This window comes from Peromyscus leucopus, chromosome 2 (genome assembly GCF_004664715.2).
Source record: "Peromyscus leucopus breed LL Stock chromosome 2, UCI_PerLeu_2.1, whole genome shotgun sequence".
Classification (NCBI taxonomy): Eukaryota; Metazoa; Chordata; class Mammalia; order Rodentia; family Cricetidae; genus Peromyscus; species Peromyscus leucopus.
Window position 1 is genome coordinate 90,328,543 of NC_051064.1, and position 18,115 is coordinate 90,346,657.

The window sequence follows — 18,115 nt, forward strand, 5'->3', positions numbered from 1 at the left end:
GGAGTCAGAGCCTTTGGCTCCATTCCTGACCTTACCCCAATCCTACATAGGACCATGACAAGTCACTTTTCGTCCCTGATTCTCAGTGTCCTAATTCATAAGATGTATCCAGCAAAAGCGCCCACATTATAAGCTGCACTATTAATACATGTGATGTGCTTAGTGTCTGGACAGAAGTCCTTGGATAGTGGCAGCTATTAGTACCATTATTCTGTTAAGAACTGCTTTCAATAATTCAGAGTCATCTGTTCACATACCCACTCAACTGGATAATAGCAAACAACTTAGCACTGACTAGAGCGGGGACAAATCAAATGGAAACATGGAAGAGAAGACGAACCACTTAAAGAGTATGGTCCAGCAATACCCAGTATACCCACACTATTGTGCTATCTCCAGAACTTTATATACCCTGAAACACTGAAATTGTGTTCTTGACAAGCAGTGGCTCTCTAGCCTGCCTTTATTACCAGACAATCCAAACAAAGCCCCCTCTTCTCACACTGGCCTCTACTCAAAAGTTCACCACAACCAATGACTTAACCATTTGGGAACCTCACCCTACTATACAGTCTCTGGAATTCTGCCTCCTCAGTGGCCATAATTTCCTTCATGATGCTGAGACTCTCCCAAAGCAGCCTTCATTAGTAACTGACACTAGTCTGCTTTGTACCCACATGGGCTGAAGTGGTACCCATGCTAGCAAGTGAGGAGTAAATAGATCTGTAAGAGGTTTCTCTCCATCCCTTTAGCCTGAGGCCCCAGACTCCTGCTTTCATGAATTCCTCAAATACATCACAACGACTGTGATACACTTCACCCTTAGGATCTGAAAATGAACAACTTTTCCAGCAGCCCACTTGCATGGAAAGCTATCTGTGTGAAGACCTAAGAGCATGTCTCCTCTCTAACTACGGGTACAGTAAGAGGATGAGGTGACAGGAAAAGTCTGGGCCAACAAGGAGTCTTCCCCTCATTTTTCCAAAATGCTTAACACAACTACTTCAGCAACTAGTCTATTAAGAAACTGGAAGTAAAAGCACAAACCGTACAGTAATTTCATCACTGGTGCCCTTTAAAGATACCAGTAATAAATACAAACTCAGAATTTCAGAGCCACAAAGTATCTTAGCTGGCAGCCATGTACTTCTCTAGGCATCAAATCCCTCTATGGGAAGATTTCTCTCCTATTTCTAGGTTGAGGGAGAATCAAAAGAAACCAGCACCATTGAAATGATTTGACACTAAACAAACAAGAGGGCCAATCACCAGGGCAGAGGGAATCACAAAAGGGCAGAGCACCGGGGTGTTTGCCTTCCAACTACAGCTGCAGCACCCCTATCAATTCACAGGACATCTAGTGCTTCCTGTTTGTGAACTGGTGACATGTTTGGAGGAGCAGGCAGGTGTCTGTGAGGAGGGTCAGCTGAGGAGCAGCAACACAGGCAGTAAGCTGGTTATTTCCTGTGCCACCAAATACCAGCCACGCCCACGGACTTCTGAAAGGCTGGAGGCTTCACTGACCTCAGTAGAGTATCTTCTGAGGAAGAGGATGGGGACATTCAGTTTTGCTAAGGCTCCCAAATCTGCAAGTGTTAATACCATAATAAAATCATCTCTACACCATTTCTCACATTTGATCTGCACATGTTCCTGGGTGTCTATCTAACTTTTCCTCTTCTCAACTCTGACACATGCACAAATCTCACTCATTTTTACTTAAGCAAACTAAACAAGGAAATAACTCTCCCTCAGGCTTGCTCTGTGTCCTACCATGGTTTCTCTGCTAGCCTGCATCTGGAATGTCCCCAAAGACCCGCGTGTTAAAGTGTTGGTGTACAAAGGTGTTATCTGGGGATGGTAAAGTCTCTAAAAGGTGGGGCCCAAGTGGAAGATCTTTAGGTGATGGAGAGATGCCCTTAAAGGGGACTGTGGTGCCCTGACTTCCTCCTCCAGTCTCCATCCCTGGCCATGGTGCAATTGCTCTGTCATGTACATGATGTGCAGCTCATCATAGGGTCAAAAGCAGGGGGCTGGCCCATCACGGACAGGACTTGAGGTTGGGAGACACAGAAGCCTTTCTAAGTTGACTGCCTTTGGTAGTCTTTATAGTAACAAAAGCTGACTAACACACCCTCCCTCCCTGCCTGCTGCAAGAACTTCAAGAGTTGACATCTGTCACCAGAACCTGGCTCCTGCCAACTCCCTCCATTCTCAACAATTAACCACAAAATGCAAAGGACATTCATTTTCCAGTCTGCATCCATGCACGCCTCTTTACATCTACCTTGTAGACTATATTCTGGAATTCACCCACCCTCAAGTCCTTGTCCCTCCCCCACATCTGTGGCTCTCCTAGAACTCATTCTCTCAGCAAAGCTCCTCTGTCCTGGTCACCTCTCCCTCCAAACACTCCCTTTTTTATTATGCTGTCTCCAGAAACAGCATTTGTGGTCGGGGCGTTAGTTAAGATTCCTGGGCCACAGCCTCAGTCCAGCTCTGACCTTATTTACCACTGCATTCAGTTCTTTTCAAACACAGCTTTATAAATGCTGACATGGTAGTTACCTAGGAAACAGAAGAATTAGAGGATAACTATGAGAAGGAAATATTTCTTTCTAGGAAAAAACCCTCATATTTCCATGAGCAGGAGCATTTGGAATTTTTAAAAAGTAATGTGGAAAATAATTTAAGATTATTACAAGTTATTTCCAACTTTATCTCCATTCCTCCAATCCCTTCCAAACAAAGACGATTTACCAAATTCATAAGTATAATGAACACACTTGTAATAGCTAATTCCAAATGTGAAATTTAAAATGAAGACCCGATATATAAACTTAAAAGCTCCACAAACCTGTAAGTAAGAAGAGAAAATACTAAATGAATGAATGAATGAACGAACGAACAAACAAACAATTTTAGCCAGGCCATGGTGGTGCACGCCTTTAATCTCAGCACTCAGGAGGCAGAGGCAAGGCAGATCTCTGTGAGTTTCAGGACAGCCTGGTCTATAAAATAAGTTCCAGGACAGCCAGGGCTACACAGAGAAGCCCTGTTTCAAATATCACGGGTATTAAGACAAAACAAAAATGCCTTGAAACTCATAAAATAACAACAACTTAGGGCTAAGGAAATGCTCAGTGGGTAAAGGACTCAGCAGGGGTTCATATCCCCAGGACCCGTGTAAACCCGGATGTGGTGATGCAGGAAGTGGACACAGGCAATGCCTCAGAGCCTGCGGCCGGTCACCTGCAGTGAGCAGCTGACAAAAGGCATCCTGTGTGACGCGGACAGTGAGGAATGACATGGGAGCTTGTCCTCTGACCTCAGCACACACACCATGGTACGTACACTAGCGTGTGCACGCGCGCGCATACACACACACACACACACACACACACACACACACACACACCACACTTTAAAAAAACCCAACTTACATGTTCAGAAACCTGATAACTTAATTCTAGAATAAATTAGAAAGGACAATGATTGGCAAGTAAATATGATATTGTAAAAATACCTATAAGGAATGGATGATACAATGCTGGGAGATGGCTCAAGTAGTTAAGAGCACTGACTGCTCTTCCAGAGGACCTGGGTTTAATTCCCAGCACCTACATGGCAGCTCACAACTGTCGTAACTCCAAGATGTGACACCCTCACACAGACATACATTCAGGCAAAACACCAATGCATATAAAATAAAAATAAAAAATTATCTTAAAAAAAAAGAAGAAAACATAATGATATATGTTTAAAAAAACAGACTACAGAACATTGTGACATGACCCAATTTAAACAATTTAGTAAATTTAAGAAGAGTACAAATACTGATATTATATCCCATTCTCTTTGTGCTTTCTGTGGCTCCTGAGTTTTTACAGCAGATACATTTCTTAAAATGTATTTTTAAGCCAAGGTCATGAGAAAATAAAAGGAAGAAAAATAATAGTAATACAACACAAGTTTTAAAGATCTATTATGGGTCAGGTGTGGAAGCCCACTCCTGTAATCCCAGAATGTCATTCAGAAAGATCAGGAAATTCAAGGTCTTCTTCAGCCTAATAGCCAATTCTAGGCCTGCCCAGCTACAAACAAACAAAGCAAACCGTTGTGGGATATTTTGATCACGCTGTGACGCTACCGAGACTGCCAATAAAGTTCACTTTGAATCAGAGGGCAGAGCTAGCTAACTAGATGATCAAAATTAACCATAGAGATTTTGGAGGACCGAGGACATACAGAGATACAGGAAGAGTAGGTTGGGGCTTAGAAAGAGTCTCAGCCTTTTCGGATCGAGGAAGGGGAGAGAGAAGGTCACTGGTCCCTATTCTGCCACTTCTCTGATCATTTGGGTTCTTACTCCGATATCTGACTCCCAAGTTTTTATCAATAAAGATAATAATCAGATAAACACTTCAGCAAACCAAACGAAAGTTTTACAGTTTAAAGATAAGCCAGTATCTTTACCAAGCCTGAAGAGCCAAGTTCAATTTCCCGGACCCACACAGTGAAAGATGAGAACTAACTCCTGCAAGTTGTCCTCTACCCTCTACAAATGTGCAGTGGTCCTCACTCTCACACAGCGTGCACACACACAAAGCAATGCTTTTTTTTTGGAAACAAGAAGCTGTGTCCCCAAGTGTAGTTCAGTTTCGCTCTTACTACCCTGCTGAGTCCCCTTGCTGCATCCTCTTCTCTAACTCACGAAACGGACGCTCTGACTGCCTAGGCCCACCCCACCTTACTGGTGTACGGCAGTCCCCTAAGAATCCCTGGCAGTCTCCTGACCTGCCCACAGCAGATGCTCCAAGCTGTCTGGATGCCCGTTTGGTGTCACACGGTACGAAGTGAAAGCCACTTGTTGCCATGTCCGAGGGAGACCTGTGGATTAAAAAGCAGTGAGGGTCTCAGTTCTTTGTTCTGTGAGAAGGGGCTGCACAAGCGTGAGAGCACAGTGCACACCAATACACACCTGTCAATCATTTTCTAGAATGCACCTCTACTTCAACTTAATTCTACTTCATGCTAAACATTCCTGAAATTAAACCACTGGGAGCTGGGCGGTGGTGGCGCACGCCTTTAATCCCAGCACTTGGAAGGCAAGCAGGCAGATCTCTGTGAGTTCGAGACCAGCCTGATCTACAAATCGAGTTCCAGGACAGCCAAGGCTACCAGAGAAACACTGTCTTAAAAAAAGAGAAAAGCCACCAGGAGACTGGTTCTCCTTATATTTTAACATGCAAACAACACACTGAAATCACCCACAGCCTGCTATCTTTTGCATCCTTTTTCTTTACTTCTTCCCCTCCCCCTCTTTTTTGAGGAAGGGGGCGAGGATAGGCAGGGGCTGGCTACATAGTCCTGGCTGGCCAGAACTCAGTATGTAGATTATGCTGGTCTCAAACTTGCAGCAATCCTCCTGACTCTGTCTGCCAAATCCTGGGATCATAAGCGTGTCTGTCACTGTGCTTGACCCAGATCATTCGTACGCATGTATGATCTTCCAGGGTTTTTTGGTTTTGTTTTCAGTTAGGGTCCGTCTCCAGGTAGCCAGGCCAGCCTCAGGCTCACAGCAATCTTCTTGCCATGGCCTCCCAAGTGTTGAGATTACAAATATGAGCCACCATGCCTAACTCAGACATTTTTCCCAAGTGAAGCTATACATATTTCATTACAATATTTATTAAATTCATAAGGCCAAGCTGAGACAGCAGGTACCCATCTTCTTAGGATGTTGGGTTTTGCTGTTATTGTCTAATGCACATGGGTATTCTGCCTGCATTTATATCTATGTATCATGTGTGAGAGCCTGGTAAGAGCCATAAGCCAGAAACCGGCATCTTATCCCTGGAGACTGGAGTTACAATGGTAGGAGCTGCCATGTGGGTGCTGGGAATCCAACTCAGGTCCTCTCAAAGAGCAGCCAATCTTCTAAACCAGTAAGCCATCTCTCCAGCACCACTGTTGTTTTGTTTCTAAAGACAAAAGTTTGCTCTATAGCCAGATTGGCCTTGAACACAACCCTTGCCTCAGCCTCAAAAGTGCCAGGTCACAGGTGTATGCGCCCATGCCTGTGGCCCTGAATGCCAGCTCTTCAATAAAACCAATTTCGTTCCCACCAGCTTCTTATTACCTAAGTACTGGCTTAGGTGAGTGGCCAGCCCTGAGTCTGCTAACAAAAGTTCAAATTACATCCTTCTAACCCTTTATGCTTTTACACACTAAATTACCCAGAGTTCTGTTTCAAATTTTACATTAATATCACAACCAGCCCATCATGCCACCAACTGTGCTTTTAACCACCAGTGTTTGCTCAGGGTCAGTTGCTTTTCTAGGGTGGATGCTCTGTAACACACTTTACTTGCAAATAGCAATGGTAAGGCATGTGTGTCTACCCATCTCCCCTTCTCCATGGGCTCCTCCAGGGATCTGGTCATAATATGCCACAAGGGTGTGTCATCTTTTGTGGCAGGAGCCAAAACTTCATTCTTAAGACCAGAAGACACAGTTCTCCATACAGCTCCTTAACTTCCCTGTTCCAGCTCTCCCTCTGCAGTTTCTTCTGCAATATAGGAAAATTACTTGGCAAAGTAATGAGGATATATTGCCTTCCCAGAAGGATGCCAATGATGTGGCAGGAGAGACCTCCAGAGAAACAGGAAGGAAACCAGGCTGCGGATACTGAGAGTGCAGATCCCTGCCTCCCTTAGGACTTGGGTGGCCATTACATCCTTTTCAGTATGACACTTCCCAACCAAGACTCTCATCAAGCAAGCAAATGAGCTGGTTGGTGGAGGTGCACACCTCTGATCACAGCACTCCGGAGAAACCCTGTCCCAAAAAAAAAAACAATATATAGACAGACAGACAGATAAATGGATGAATAGAGCCAGAGAAACCCTGTCTTGAAACACACACACACACACACACACACACACACACACACACACAGAGAGAGAGAGAGAGAGAGAGACAGAGAGAGAGAGAGAGAGAGAGAGAGAGAGACAGAGAGAGACAGAGAGAGAGACAGAGAGAGAGAGAGACAGAGAGAGAGACAGAGAGAGAGAGAGAGAGAGAGAGAGAGAGACAGAGAGAGAGAGAGAACGCAAGTAAACAGCATTTGTCCTGCAGACAACTAGGATTCTAGGTAGCAGAGAGCTTATAAAACCACAGCCAGACAGGGCACAGAACCAAACATGCCATGCTGGCCTTTTGTCTGCAGCCACTCAGAATTTACACACCTAACTCATTCAGTATAAATTCCTGTCTGTACTTCCTCAGAATCTATTTTCTCCTTTTTTAAAAAAAAACTAGAAATGTTCCAAATGTACAAAGTAGAGAAAATAGCACAGTACATTATATTATACCTGGAATATGGTTCTGGGTACAGTGTGAGCTACATTTAACCTCCACCCCCAATCCCTCCCTTTCTCCTAAGATAGGCAATCAACAACCCATCCTCCAGCCATTTGTCAGCTCAGAAATGAGACAACAAAGGAGACTGAAGTCCTCGCAGGATCCTACAGCACTGGCAGGAAAATTCACTCCCTAGAGACTTGCTTGCCCATGCTTGGCTGGTCACTTACCACTAACATCTATATTCTAGAAAATGGGGCATTCGAGCTGGAGAGATGGCTCAGCAGTTAACCTGTTGCTCTTAGAGAAGACCCAGGTTTGATTCTCAGCACCCACGTGATGGCTTACAAGCATCCATAACTCCAGATTCCCAGGGACCCAGTGCCCTCTTCTGATTCCTGGAGACATCAGGCTCACACAGGGTACACATATGGTGCCCATACATACACACAGGCCAAATATTCATACACATAAAATACATCTTTGTAAAAACCTGACATTAACTTGTAGCTATTTTACTCCAATCGATACACAAATAATTTATGTCTGAAAATGTTATGGTTTTATCACCGTAACAAATAAGCCAGTTTTGTGTTTCATAAATCTTATCAACATTTTGTCTTCAGTTCCCCCAAGTGCTTTGGGGAGCATTTATCACCTCAATGATCTTCCTGCTGATCAACAAGCCTGAGGCATGAGCTGATTTATTGACAATGCTGCACTAAGCTGCAACCCCTAAGACAGGGCAAGTTCTTGTGTGTTACCTGGTCCTGGATGCCTGCACTTCACACACTCACCATTACCTCTCAGCTTTCTGATAAGTGGAGGTCAACAGACAGGAGTCATCTGCTTTGTTAACTGGTGTTTGGGAATCTTTTTATTATAAAGTTATAAAGTTATACTATAAGGTTATATAAAAAGTCTTGCTGGATTTTTATTCAGACCACTACATTATTACAAATGCCCTTTATAATATTGTATTTCATGCAAAAGATGCCCTTTATAGTACTACATTTTTACATTTATATACATTGCTATGGCTTGAGTCTGCCCTGCCCCCTCCAAAGTCCATTGTGATTGAACACTTGGTCCCAAGTAGGAGGTGGTGGACGCTTGGGAGGTAGGATCTGGTGGGAAAGCCTTACATCACTGGGTGTATCAGTGAGAGAACTCAATGTTACGAAAGGAAGAAATCTGCTATGTCCATCCCTTTCTCTACTCCTGTTCAAGATGTAACTATGTTCCCACACAAGCTACCACGATATGCTATCCATATGCCACCCTCACCACAGGCCAAAACTAACAGGACTGCCTAATCTAGGACTCTGAACTTCCAAAATCGTGGGCGAAGTAACCTTTTTCTCTGTATGACTTAGCTATGTCAGGTGTTTTGCTGAAGGGATGTAAAGTTGACTAATACAGAGACTTATTCAAGTCTTTGCTTATTTTATTCACTAAAGGTTATCACTATATAAACACTGTGCTGACATCCATGTATTGTAAAAGAGCAACACTAAATCTTTATTTTGATCCATTTTTAAATGTAACCCACCACAATTAGCACAACTTTTTTGTCTTAAGATTTACTTATTATGTGTACAGTGTTCTGCCTGCATGTATGCCTGCAAGCCAGAAGAGGGCACCAGATCTCATCATAGATGGCTGTGAGCCACCATGTGGGTGCTGGGAATTGAACTCAGGACCTCTGGAAGAAGAGCCAGTGCTCTTAACCTCTGGGCCATCTCTCCAGTCTCACAACTTTTAAATTTTACCTAAATGCTTCTTAGTTCTACAGTTATCCTAATTCTGCTATGCTTATGTTAGAAAGCATGTTTTCAAATAGTGAAAAAAAACATTCTTATTTGATTGACAGTGACTAAAGAAGGCCACACAGTATATTTCAATTACAGATATTAATATATAAGGAAAATATGCATTTTGCACTGTTTTGAACACTCTAGTTTTTAAAACATCTTAAAAAGATTTTTGAGATATAATTCCCAGAAGTATCCAATTATCTCATCACAATCTAACTTACAGCATCCTATCATCCAAAAGTACCAAACTATTTCCTGTCATTCTCCATGTCCTTCACGACCCCTAATTCTAAGCAAACACTAATCTTTTGCATCTGTATATTTTATTTTTCTGGGCAATAGTCAATTGTCATATATGCTGTTTTGGATGACTGGCTTTTTCCCCTTTCCATGTTTCCAAGATTCATTCATGCTGTATGGAACAGGTAACAATAACTCACCCTATCTAATACTGAGTAATATGCCACAGCTGAGATATGCCAAATTTGGTTACCATTTCATTTTTTCATTATGTACGGGACATTGCGCTTTTTGTACATCATGAAGAATGCTACTACTAATATTCATGTACAAGTTTGATGTGACTATAATAGGAGAGGTCATATGATAACTCTACATTTGACACTGAAGAATTCTCACCAATTGTTTTCCGAAGTGGTTACATGATTTTATAATCTAACCAATAAAATATGGCAGCTCTAATTTCTTTACATTTTGACAAATACTTGTCATTTTGGTGAGTGCGGTAACTGCTTAGGGAGTTGGAGCTTTTTAGAACGCGTGTGTACACCGGTTGCTTGGGATAAAACACAAACCCTCATGCTTGTGCAGCCAACACTCTACTACTGGAGCCAAGCCCTGGCTCTGTGCTTATGACTTGCACTGCCTAATGGCTGATGACATTAAGAATGTTTTAAGGCACTTATTTGGCCATTTGTGCATCTTCTTTGAGAACTATCCAGATGCTTTTCATATTTCTAATTGGGTTATCTGCCTTTTTATTACTGACTTAAGCATCGCTCTAATTTTCAAATATTACATAGAACTATTTGGTCGTTGTTGCTTTGTCTTGTTTTTTAAGACAGGGTTTCTCTGTGTTGCTCTGGCTGTCCTGGAACTCACACATGTGGCATATGCTTATACCACAGACACAGAGAATATATACAAATAAATCTTTTCTTTTAAATCAAAAACAAATACACCGTGGGGAAAGAGGGAGAGAGAGAGAAGGAACACAAAGAGCCCAGAACTCGGCATGCTTACCCTTCAGCCTTCCCCACATCTCACCTGCCATCACCACTATCAAATCAGAGACCATCTTTCCAACCTTTCCCTCCTTCTCACCCTGACTCTTTACAAGAAAATAAAACTGATTAAGCCACAGGGTGATAAGAACATAACTGTTATACCCTGAAATAAGAAAATATTAGAGGACTGCCAGATGCCGCCAGCACAAGAAGCATGTGAAGATGCTGGTAAGCCACGAGCCACGTGGCAAGGTATAGATTTCTAGAAATGGGTTACTTTAAGATATAAGAACAGTTAGCAAGAAGCCTGCCACGGCCATACAGTTGATTTCACAGCTGAATACACTGATCACACTTCTTCTGGGAGACCTTTCACCTGGAGACCGGCAAAAGATCATGACCATCTGCACCATTGATGTCCATGCCAGGGATGTGGTGGCAAAACTGATTTCTCAGAAGGTGTTACATCACTTTAACGCAATCCCTTCATCTGACCATGAGCGGGGCTCCGGCTGGCCCAGCTGGAACAGGGAAAACGGAAACCACCAAAGACCTTGGTCGTGCCCTGGGCATGATGGTTTATGTATTCAACTGTTCAGAGCAAATGGACTACAGGTCCATAGGAAACATCTACAAAGGTCTGGTGCAGACAGGAGCGTGGGGCTGCTTTGATGAGTTCAACCGCATTGCTGTGGAGGTTCTGTCCGTGGTGGCGGTGCAGGTGAAGATGATCCACGATGCCATCAGAAACGGGAAAAGGAGATTTGTATTTCTTGGAGAGACGATCCCGCTGAAGCCGTCGGTTGGAATATTTATTACTATGAACCCAGGGTACGCCGGCCGAACCGAATTACCAGAAAATCTCAAAGCTCTGTTCAGACCCTGTGCCATGGTGGCCCCTGACACCGAGCTGATCTGTGAAATCATGTTAGTGGCAGAAGGGTTCGTGGACGCACGCTCATTGGCCCGAAAGTTCATTTCATTGTACACGCTCTGTGAGGAGCTCCTGTCCAAGCAGGATCACTATGACTGGGGACTTCGAGCTGTTAAGTCTGTCCTGGTTGTAGCCGGCTCTCTGAAACGAGGAGATAAAAATAGACCCGAAGATCAGGTGCTGATGAGATCACTGAGAGACTTCAATATGCCTAAAATAGTGACTGACGATGTCCCGGTGTTTCTGGGCCTGGTTGGTGACCTGTTTCCAGCCCTGGATGTGCCCCGGCAGAGGAAACCACACTTTGAACAGATGGTCAAGCGGTCCACCCTGGAACTCCGCCTGCAGCCCGAAGAAAGCTTCATCCTCAAAGTTGTCCAGCTTGATGAGCTGCTGGCCGTTCGACACTCCATCTTCGTGGTTGGAAATGCAGGCACCGGGAAGAGCAAGATTTTGAGAACATTGAATAGAACATATGTTAATATGAAACAGAAACCCATTTGGAGTGACTTAAATCCCAAGGCTGTAACAACAGATGAACTCTTTGGTTTCATACATCATGCTACCCGAGAATGGAAAGATGGCCTCTTCTCATCCATTCTGCGAGAGCAAGCGAATCTCAGGCACGATGGGCCAACCTGGATAGTCCTGGATGGGGATATTGACCCTCTGTGGATCGAATCCCTGAACACAGTCATGGATGATAACAAGGTGCTGACCCTGGCCAGCAATGAGCGAGTGGCCCTCACACCCTCCATGAGGCTTCTGTTTGAGACCCACCACCTGAGAACAGCCACCCCAGCCACTGTCTCGAGAGCTGGCATTCTGTATGTGAACCCGCAGGATCTGGGCTGGAACCCGTATGTGGCCAGTTGGATCGACAGAAGACGGCATCAGTCAGAAAAGGCCAATTTAACTATTCTTTTTGATAAATATGTTCCTGTGTGCTTGGAGAAGCTAAGAACTAGCTTTAAAGCCATCACTTCTATTCCGGAGAGCAGCCTGGTGCAGACTATTTGTACTCTTTTGGAGTGTTTGTTGACTCCTGAGAATGTACCTTCTGACAGCCCCAAAGAAGCCTACGAAGTCTATTTTGTCTTTGCTTGTGTCTGGGCATTTGGAGGCACTCTGCTAAAAGATCAACTTTCTGATTATCAGGCCGACTTTAGTCGATGGTGGCATAAAGAAATGAAAGCAGTGAAGTTTCCATCCCAGGGAACCATCTTTGATTATTACCTGGACCACAAAACTAAAAAATTCTTGCCTTGGACTGACAAGGTGCCTCAGTTCACCATGGATGTCGACACACCCTTGAAGACAGTTCTGGTACACACTCCAGAGACAACTCGTCTTAGGTATTTTACTGAGCTGCTGATTGAGAAAGGCAAACCCCTAATGCTAGTTGGAAATTCAGGAGTGGGGAAAACAGCCTTTTTGAGTGACACCCTGGCAAGTCTCCCTGAGGACTACATAGTGTCCCGTGTGCCTTTCAACTACTACACGACATCAGCAGCGCTGCAGAGAATTCTTGAAAAACCTCTAGAGAAAAAAGCTGGTCGTAACTATGGTCCAAGAGGAAATAAAAAACTGGTTTATTTCATTGATGACCTGAACATGCCCGAAGTGGACGTCTATGGCACCGTCCAGCCTCACGCACTGCTTCGACAGCACATTGACTATGGACACTGGTATGATCGCCAGAAGGTGACGCTTAAGGAAATCCACAGCTGCCAGTACGTGGCCTGCATGAATCCCATGGTGGGCAGCTTCACGGTCAACCCAAGGCTGCAGAGACATTTCACGGTGTTTGCCTTCAACTTTCCATCGCTGGATGCACTGACAACCATCTATGGCCAGATCTTCAGCTTCCATCTCCAGCAGCAAGCATTCTGCTCATCAGTTCTCAAGACTGGCCCCTCTTTGATCCAGGCAACGATAGCGTTCCATCAGATGATGGCAGAGAGCTTTGTACCCACAGCTGTTAAATTCCACTACATTTTTAATCTGAGAGACCTATCAAATATCTTCCAGGGGATTTTGTTTGCTTCTCCTGAGTGTTTAAAATGCCCAGAAGATTTAATGCGTCTGTGGCTTCATGAATCATCTCGTGTGTATGGAGACAAACTGATAGACACAAATGATTGTGACTTATTTCAGAGGAAAATGGTGGAAGCTGCCCATAAGTACTTTAAAGGTGCTGAGGACAGCACGCTGCTGCGACAGCCCCTTATTTATTGCCACTTTGCTAGTGGTGAGGAAGACCCTCGTTACATGCCCGTGACGGACTGGGAAGGGCTGAAGGCAGTTCTTAGAGAAATGGTAGACAACTACAACGAGCTGCACTCTGCCATGCACCTGGTGCTGTTTGAAGACGCCATGCGGCATGTGTGCCGCATCAGCCGCATTCTTCGGACCCCTCAAGGCCACGCCCTCTTGGTTGGAGTTGGGGGCAGTGGCAAGCAGAGCCTGTCTCGGCTGGCAGCTTACATCTGCAGCTTGGAGGTCTTCCAGATCACTCTGACTGAAGGCTATGGGACCCAAGAGCTTCGGGTAGATCTGGCCAATTTGTACGTCAGAACTGGAGCCAAGAACATGCCCACCGTGTTCCTGCTGACAGATGCCCACGTTCTAGACGAGAGCTTCCTTGTGTTGATTAATGACTTGCTGGCATCGGGTGATATCCCGGATCTGTTCAATGATGAAGATACAGACAAGATAATTTCTGGGGTTCGTAATGAAGTCCGTGGTCTCGGCATGGTGGACTCCAGGGAAAATTGTTGGGCATTCTTTTTGGCCAGAGTCCGACTACAGCTCAAAATGGTGTTTTGTTTCTCACCGGTTGGCCCCACACTGCGAGGCAGAGCCCGGAAGTTCCCAGCCATAGTTAACTGCACTGCTATCGACTGGTTTCATGCATGGCCGCAGGAGGCTCTGGTGTCGGTCAGCAGGAGCTTCACTGAAGACATAGAGGGCATTGAGCCACAGCACAAAGATTCTATTGGCCTTTTCATGGCACACGTTCACACCAGCGTGAGGGAAATGAGTGCCTGCTTTTACCAGAACGAGAGAAGATACAGCTACACTACCCCTAAGAGTTTCTTGGAGCAGATATCACTGTTTAAGAGCCTGCTGAAGAAGAAGAGAGAAGAGGTCCACCAGAAAAAGGAACACCTGGGCAATGGCATCCAGAAACTACAAACCACGGCCTCACAGGTGGGAAATCTGAAAGCCAGGCTGGCCTCTCAAGAAGCCGAGCTCCATCTCAGAAATCATGACGCCGAAACTCTGATCACAAAGATCAGACTTCAGACGGAGAAAGTGAGCCGGGAAAAGGCCATCGCCGATGCAGAAGAGCGAAAGGATGCAGGTATTGGCTGGCTTGGCTCTCCTGAGGACTCTCCTTGGCTTGTCAATGGCTCCTCACTGGGCCTTTCCTTTGTGAACTCTGCTGCCTGGTGGACTTTGATGTGTTGAAATGCCTGCCTTCTCTAGGGATACCAGGAAGACTGGACTGGAGCCTGTCTTTAAAGAACTCTTTTTGATTTTACCTCTGTGCAAGTCCTGTCTTCAAATGTAACCACATGCTGAGATGTGAGGGTGAAGGTGTTGACAAAAGAAATCTGGATGGGTTCATTTCCACTGTTCTCCCCTTTGGACAGAGTCTCATGAATTCCTAGGCTGGCCTTGAACTCACTACATAGCTGAGGATGACCTTGAACTCCTGATCCTCTTTATACTTATGAAACATCATGCTTTGTTTATGCAGTGCTGAGGATCAAAGTCAGACTTTCAAGGATGTTAGGCAAATACTCTGCCAGCCTCAGCTTTTAACATGAAGTTCTAGAGAATGTGTAACCAACACAAAATTCTATGAAATTTTCAAGGGGTGGTTGGCTAATAGGTGACAGAAAGTTTCTGCTGTACCTGAGGATGGGCTATTTCCAATCCCCTGCCTCAGCACCACGGTAGAGGGAAAACAGGTATGTAAGGTAATGCATGTAGGTCATTGCCCTTCTCCAGGTTGAGCCTTGCAGCCATTCAGCAGAGGAAGTGGCATGCTGCAGCTTACTGAGTCACTAAGATTAATAAACTTTTCAGTACTATGATATCATTGCATTTGAGCGTGAAAAGTATTAGGGATAAAAAGAGAGCTCACCAAACTAGAAGGTTTTCCTCATTTGTAGATTGCCTTATCTGTAAAAATTACCCAAAGGATTAGTGCTCTATGAATAGTCTAGGAGTCCAAGGAACAATAAAAAGTCTTCACAGTTTCATTTAGTGCCAGAAAAAACTATGATTCTAAGACTAAAAAAAAATTATTTTAAATGTCACTATAAATGTTATAAGGGACATCAGTAAATTCTGTGTCTTTATGTGAGACAAATGGCCAGAGATACCCCTCATATACATTCTTATCTGTGATCGTATCCCCTAACACACTGTCTCTGTGGTTAGAATCTCCATGGTCCACTTTGGGGCCTGTTCTGGGGTGTGGTTTTGGAGGAGTTCTTAGTAAGCATGCAGAGTTTGCTCATTTATGTCAGCAGCGGCTGTTTGTGTGTTAGCAGGAGATCGAATATCTACCCTGAACCAATTATGTTCATAAAAGGTACAGTACACAGCAAAATAATGGTTAATCAGGAGAAGGCTAATTACTACTAATAAAGCCGCAGCAGACAACATAAAAAAGGTAAAAAAAAAAAGAAAAAAAAAAAAAAAAAAAAAAAAAAAAAAAAAAAAAGAAAATATTAGATATGAGAGACGTGGACTGATAACCAAGATGCCCTTCCTCTAGGAATACAAAAGCCCCCTAAACCAAAACTAAAAATCTTAGTATTATCTCTAGGACTTGATGGGTTTCCATTCTTTGCACCTGCTCCATCTTTTCCAAATTTTCTGACACGGTCACACATTGTTTTCATCATCAGGAAAAGGAATATTTAGTCTCAAATCACTGAAGAAACATTCAAGTATTAATTTAAGGAAGTAGACTCTGAACATCCCATGCATATCACACCCAGCTCAAAATGAAGCTAAAAATAGACAAGAACAGCATAATTTACTGCTTTTAGCCCTTTTCAGGTGAAGAAGTCAGAATGTTTCTCTACCTAATGTCTTTCCCACACCATTTTAGACCATTCAGAAATCTTTCATTTTTCCACAAACTGGCAAAGTTCTTACTTAACCTCTGTGGTTTTTTTCTAATTGGAATTCTATTTCCTCCACTTTAACATGCTTCAAAACTAATTTTTGCCAGGCGGTAGTGGTGCACGCCTTTAATCCCAGCACTCGGGAGGCAGAGCCAGGCGGATGTCTGTGAGTTTGAGGCCAGCCTGGGCTACCAAGTGAGTCCCAGGAAAGGCGCAAAGGTACACAAAGAAACCCTGTCTCGAAAAAACAAAAAACAAACAAACAAAAAAACTATTTTTTTTTTCTTTTTGGTTTTTCAAGATAGGGTTTCTCTGTGTGGCCCTGTCTTCTCCTGGAACTCGCTCTGTAGACCAGGCTGGCCTTGAACTCACAGATATCCACCTACCTCTGCCTCCGTGCCGGGATTAAAGGCACCACAGTGTGGCTCAACCTGTTTTTCACCGTTATCTGCCATTACTGAAAATGAACTATGGTTGATTCCCATTTTGCTTGTGGTACCGGGGACTGGACCTCTAAGCAAGCACTCTGCCACTGGGTTCCCAGCCGCCTTCTCACTTTTATTCCACACCAGGCGTCACTAGGTTGTCCAGACAGGCCTTGAATTCTGTCTTCTTTCTGCCTCAGCCTCGGGGGCAGTGGGGATCCCAGACCTTCCCAGGGGCCTGGCAGAACGGAGATTTACTCTTTACTGAAGGAAGTGACCCTGGTGGACAGTAAGTGGTACACTATCAACGTTAGTTTCCTGTTTGGAGATCCTAAAGCCTGAGGACGTTAAAACTGTGTAAATGCCAGCAAGAGTTGACTTCTGAGGCTAGCCCAGGCTCTACAGAGAGATGATGTCTGAAAACACACAAACAAAATGAACACCAAGTGGTACGTGCTGTATACAGAGGAGGATATGACTTGGTGCCCACAGACACAGCTCAGCAGGTAACAGTGCTCACCACACAAGCCTGGCCACCTGAATTTGCTCCCTAGGACCCACATGAAGATGGAAGGAGAGTACTAACTCCCAAGAGTTGTTCTCTGACCACCCCCCCCACACCCACACACACACACACACCCACACACACACACACTGCGGCACGTGTGCAAGTGCACTCACACACACCACACACAAAAATGACAGTAATCAATAAAAATTTTTAAGAGAGATGTGACTCAGCAACGAGGCAGTGAAAGGCTGAGTTACTGAAAAGCGAACTGATGAACACAGCAGAGTACTAACGGGCACCACCCAAGTCGTGTTAACAGAGACCAGCATCCAGCACGAGCAAAGTGAGAGCCCTGAACTGTCTCTTCCGGGACAGCAAGCCTTATGCTGGCTGGACAAAGGGACCAGGGACTAACTGCAGGGTTCCCGAGCAGACACACTCACTGTGCTAAGAGCAACAACAGCCGGGGAGAGAAGACACTCAAGGCCGGTTCTCAAGAACAGAAAGCTTTTAACTTCAGAGCAAGAAGCACAGGCAGAAAGCTGAGAAAACAGAAGCACCAAAGAAGCTTTGTTCAAGCCAGGGGGTGGTGGCGCACACCTTTTAGCCCAGCACTCGGGAGGCAGAGGCAGGTGGATCTCTGTGAGTTCGAGGCCAGCCTGGTCT

General features: G+C 44.5%; 1 protein-coding gene across 4 annotated transcripts in view; it reads right to left on the bottom strand.

Annotated features, from left to right (window-relative positions):
- The window catches only part of Ttc39b (tetratricopeptide repeat domain 39B), a 108,848-nt gene that overhangs the window by 46,400 nt on the left and 44,333 nt on the right, over positions 1–18,115 (bottom strand). For all 4 annotated transcript variants that reach the window (XM_028873288.2, XM_028873289.2, XM_028873290.2 and 1 more), the window contains one exon: positions 4,798–4,890. In XM_028873288.2, coding sequence (XP_028729121.1) covers positions 4,798–4,890 — 93 coding nt within the window. The remainder of the gene's footprint in view (positions 1–4,797; positions 4,891–18,115) is intronic.